The sequence below is a fragment of the Gavialis gangeticus genome, unplaced genomic scaffold (assembly GCF_001723915.1).
Source record: "Gavialis gangeticus isolate Ggan-Ray unplaced genomic scaffold, GavGan_comp1, whole genome shotgun sequence".
Classification (NCBI taxonomy): Eukaryota; Metazoa; Chordata; order Crocodylia; family Gavialidae; genus Gavialis; species Gavialis gangeticus.
Window position 1 is genome coordinate 3,815,016 of NW_017728996.1, and position 4,753 is coordinate 3,819,768.

A 4,753-nucleotide genomic window follows, 5' to 3' on the forward strand; every position below is an offset into this window, starting at 1 on the left:
GGGGGTGGGGGGGCCTGACACAGGGTCTGAACTAGGACTCAGCTGCCACAACTCCTCAGCAATATGGAAGTCCTGCGGGAGAGAGCCCATGCTGCCTGACTGCAAGGCATGGGCAGAGCTCGACCTTGCCAGAGCCCCAGACAGCCGACTGCAGCACGGTGCAGGGGCAGTTCCATTGCACCGGGACCCAAAGGCTTGTCGACCCCTGGTCTAGACTGACTTCACTAGATAGGGAACCAAGGGGAACCCTGCACACAAAAGCTGAGAAAAGAAGGAGAAATCTCTTTGTGCACATGTGCTTCCCCCTTTGTGTAGCAGAAACCAAAGAGACATAGAAGGCAATTTTCTCTTCAGTCACTGCCAAGGACTGGGCCCCCTTCTACTGAGCACCCAAAGGATTTTCCTTCAAGGGAGACACAGGAAAGTCAAATGTCTGTGATGCAGCACCCCAACAGAGCTCTGGGGTTTGCTGCATGGATCTCGTAAGATTTTACTGAATGTTTCCAGATGTCAACTGATAAATTTCAAGGGGATATTTATGAGGTGTTGCAGAAACGGTTTGTGTCCGGGCCAAAACAACTGCTATCTTATAAATCAAATATTCACAGGGTCCAGCATAAGAACTGCTGTAGAGTCCACACTTCTCCATTTGCTGCATAAATGTGCTGGGTAATTATTTTTTAAAAGTTGCGCTGCTAGCACTTGCAGTATAAAAACTGCCCTAAAGATGCAAACTGAGTATAAAAGGGACACTCTGTAGTCTTCCCCAATTTTCTAAGCCTTCTGAAACAATCCATCATCCTAATGTGTAAACTACCTTGTCATCATAAACAGTTAACTCTGAAACTTAAAGTGACAGATTTAATCAAGACTCTTATTTACCAGAAACATCAAATCTGCACATTTACCCCAAACCCAGCCAACCCCACATTCCTTAGAGATCAAAAGCTCCGGCTGTCTCTGATCCAGCTCCCCAAACTTCCAGCTTCTTTCCTGAGATCTCCCCTACAATACAGTGTGGTTAGGTACTGCCAGTAGGAGTCTGCAGCACACAAGACTGGAAGAAAGAATTTAATTTTATCCAAATGGACACACACTTTACTAATGCATTATTCATTTTCATCTGAATTTCATCAAGTCACCTGCATTATTTACAGTAAGGAAAAGTTGCCACTGAACTTCCAGCCTGTTACAGCAGAAGTCCAAGTACCTTGCTGCAAAGACCACATGGCCTGGCTATAACTGAGAGGTCTGCTGGACTCTTTTACAGGTGCAGCTGGTCCACACTCTGTCAGACATAAGGTAATTTTTTGCATGGATTTACTAGGTAAAGAACATGAGATACTTGAAAGGAAGAGCTGGCATTGTAAAAAGACAGCAGCATTTCAGCCCCAGTATAAAATGGTGAAAGAAAGAGAAAGTGCCACTTACATACATCTGAGACACGAACGCACTTGGTTTCAAGCAACCCAGTTGTAAGCAGCACAATAGACTGGATAATTATAACCAAAGGACTTAATATCCACCATTTAAAGCCAGCTCTTCAGTAAACAGAATCGCCCTGAGCTCCGCAGTGCTCTGGTTTTACCATGGACCAGCAGATTCAATTCTTGGGTTTCCCCAAGGTTTCTAAAGTGGATAAGAAAGTTATATGTTCTAACTGGAAGAACACTCCACGATGCAATCTTTTTGCCCTAAAAGTGCTCATATGTTGAAAGCGTGGTCAATAGTGTAGGAAGATTCATGAACCGAACCAAGTAGTTCCTCACAATCTTTCCCACCGTGAAACTGGCACTTAACTCTTTTCTCTTATTTTAAAAAAAAGAACTAAAAACTGCCATTATGTTTGCAACATTAAGTAGTGAAAGTTAAGGTGTACTTGCTATTGTCTATTATAGAAATACCACCAACAGGAAATCTTATCTATTTAATTGGGGGGGGAAAAGTCAACATTTTAGTAAGTTTTGGGCCAACTTGGCCATTTTTGCAGTTTCCCCACATTTTCAATTTTATTTGTGCATGTGTTACTTGTCCTGGCTGTCGCTTAAGAAAGCTACATGAAAACCAGGAGCCAACTAAAGCACTGTCAACCTGCAAACTTCTACCAACACAGCATGGAAGTCAGGGTTGTTACGAGGTGCCACCCCTGCCTGACAGCCATGCTAACAGAAACGCCAGCATAGATGCAGTCATACTAAAACCATGCATTTTCTAGCACAGCTGGTTTTACCAGGGCACAATGGGGATGGAGTGCCAGACTAAGTAGAATCGGCAAAGCCAGGATTCTACCGGTGAAAACTGTAGCCCTGCTAGGGGTAGAAACATGTCATCTGATGTCTCATTTGTGCTGCCAAAAATGTTTTATGGTGGCACAAGCTGTGAGCAAACAGATGTCCTACACTTTGTCCCACCATATCAAAGGAACGAAGAGTGGTGCAACAAAAAGTAGCCATAGGCTCTGCTGCTCTATTGTGGCACACATCTATTAGCTCGGTGGTGGGAGAGGAGGGGCAGCATGAGCTGCTCGCACTCTCCAGCCACCCTGGGCACGTGATCTAGGGGCCTGAGGGCCCCTCAAGCTCCTGGAGCACCAGCCCACTTTCCCTGCTTACAGGCCACGTCTACACGACTGCACAGCTGTTATTGCGCAGTCATTTAGTACTTGCACAAGCAGGTACTAAATGCATAGTACTTGCACAAGTATTAAATGACTGCGCAGCAGCTGATGTTACTGCGCTGTACCATTGCCGCACGTTTGTTTTTTCAGATGCTACTGCACAGTGGCAACAAGCTACTGCGCAGTAGCGTTACATCGTGGTTAATGTCCGCCAACGCTACTGTGCAGTTGGAGCGAGATACTGCGCAGTAGCTTGTTGCTATTGCTCGTAGCATCTCGTGTAGATGCACCCCACATACCCCAGGGTGCCTCTTCATAACCAGAGAAGTCAAGGTTCCCCACTCAGCCAGCCCCACTTCTGCAATCATGGGGGACGGGTCTGGCTGAGCGGGCTTTCCCTGCTCACCCAAAACTGCCTCCAGAAATCACATCACCCCTTAACCACTCTGGTATGGTGCTCCTAGCACAGACAGCCTAGGTGCTGAAGCAATGTGCCACACACTGTCAAACACAAAAAGTGAAACTGAAAAAGCAGTAATTTTCTCTGATCAGTCAGATCTAGTCTATACTTAAATATATGTCTTTCACATAGTTATGTCAATAAAACCCTCCTAATGTGTAGACTCACTTATACCAACAAAAGTGCTTGCGCCAATGTAGCTATTTTCAGTTCACTCAGCAAATAAACTATAGTGACAGAAGAACACCTGTATAACTGCATCTGCTGGTATAGAAACATTACCTAGAAACATGCTATAACCCCACACTGACAGCACCGTACTTTCTAAGGTTTCTAGTGTAGACTTGGCCTTGTTAGCAAAGGCTTGGATTTTTAGTACAGTAGGTAACATTTTCAAAATGTTATTTAAAATGAATGCCTTCAAGTCAAAGCCCAAGCCCAGCTCAAAATATATTTGATCATGCACGAGAAACTGGAAATGCTTTCTTTGATGCGATTGCATTTATATATGAATTCAGATCATTTTTCTATATATGTAAATACATATCCACAAACATATAAGATTGCACAGCTAGAAAGAAGTTTGTTTAAACTAAATATAAAAAGTAAGAAGAAAAAATGCAAATCATCTACCACTGGAAAAATTACAGTAGTTTTCAGCTGTCTCTCACGCACCAGTCTGATTGCCTGTTTTGCACAGTTAAGATTTTTACAAGGAAACTAAGGGATTTTCAGATACAACACACCCAATATCAAAACACTGGCTTTGATATTGTTACATATTTTGGTATCTGTGTCATAAAGAAGCATACCAGCAGCTACGTAGCCTCTAAAAAAAAAGTCAGCAAAGAGAAGTCAGGACAAAAGAAACACTGTCTAATTGGATACCAAATTAAGACAAAAAAGGAGCATTGTTTATATGGGACTTTCCAGACTAATAGGAAACACGTGGGTTTCTGAGTCATCAGTCATGACCTTCTGGTATTAAAGGTTGGAGCTAACCTGTAAACACGAAACTGATATTTCTTGTTTGGCTGTAACACTAATATATGGGTCTCTGCCACAGTTCATAGCATTGGTCATGACTCATGAGCCAGGACACTGACAGTCTTTGGCAATTAACTTTACTTCTGGGTTTCTACTGTAGGGGTACAACGCTCAACGTCGGAGGGCCACTTGCAAGGTACACCATCCAGTGGAGGACCACCACTCCTGGGATCAGTTCTGATCTGGTCTATGTCCTCAATATGTCGGCAAGTGGGAAACCTGAACGGCACAGGGAGGCACAGGCAGAGATTAATGAAGTGCAGCATAGCTGGGACATGGACTTGCTATTTTGCTGTTTCATTTAATAAAAACGGTTATAAAAAGAATTGGGACAGGCTGTTGGGATGGACCTGGCAGCCTGCAGTCTACCACATCTGCTAAGTGGGAACATTTTACTACCAGCATTTACTACTTCTGGGCAGCATGAAAATTAAGACATTTTGAAAGACAGAACAAGTCTACTAGAATTATTCAATGCTAAAAATAGAAAATAATAATCACCATCATTATTGATTATTATTATTAAGTTGCCTGTGGGTTTGCTCCACACAAAACCCCATCCGCCCCTCTCTTCTAACAAGGTGATGTTTCCCCATTTGTGCCGTCTCTCTTTCCAACCAAACGACTAC

At 43.4% G+C, this 4,753-nt stretch overlaps 1 protein-coding gene across 3 annotated transcripts in view; it reads right to left on the bottom strand.

Annotated features, from left to right (window-relative positions):
* The window catches only part of PIAS1 (protein inhibitor of activated STAT 1), a 73,844-nt gene that overhangs the window by 57,280 nt on the left and 11,811 nt on the right, over window positions 1–4,753 (bottom strand). Inside the window, exon 1 of one of the 3 annotated variants that reach the window (XM_019503944.1) lies at window positions 4,080–4,191. The exons of 1 other annotated variant lie outside the window; for it this stretch is intronic. In XM_019503944.1, the coding sequence (XP_019359489.1) occupies window positions 4,080–4,160 (81 nt within the window). In that variant the 5' untranslated portion in view covers window positions 4,161–4,191. Of the gene's footprint in view, window positions 1–4,079; window positions 4,192–4,753 lie in introns of those variants that run through there. One more of the 3 variants, XM_019503942.1, reaches the window with a different exon arrangement.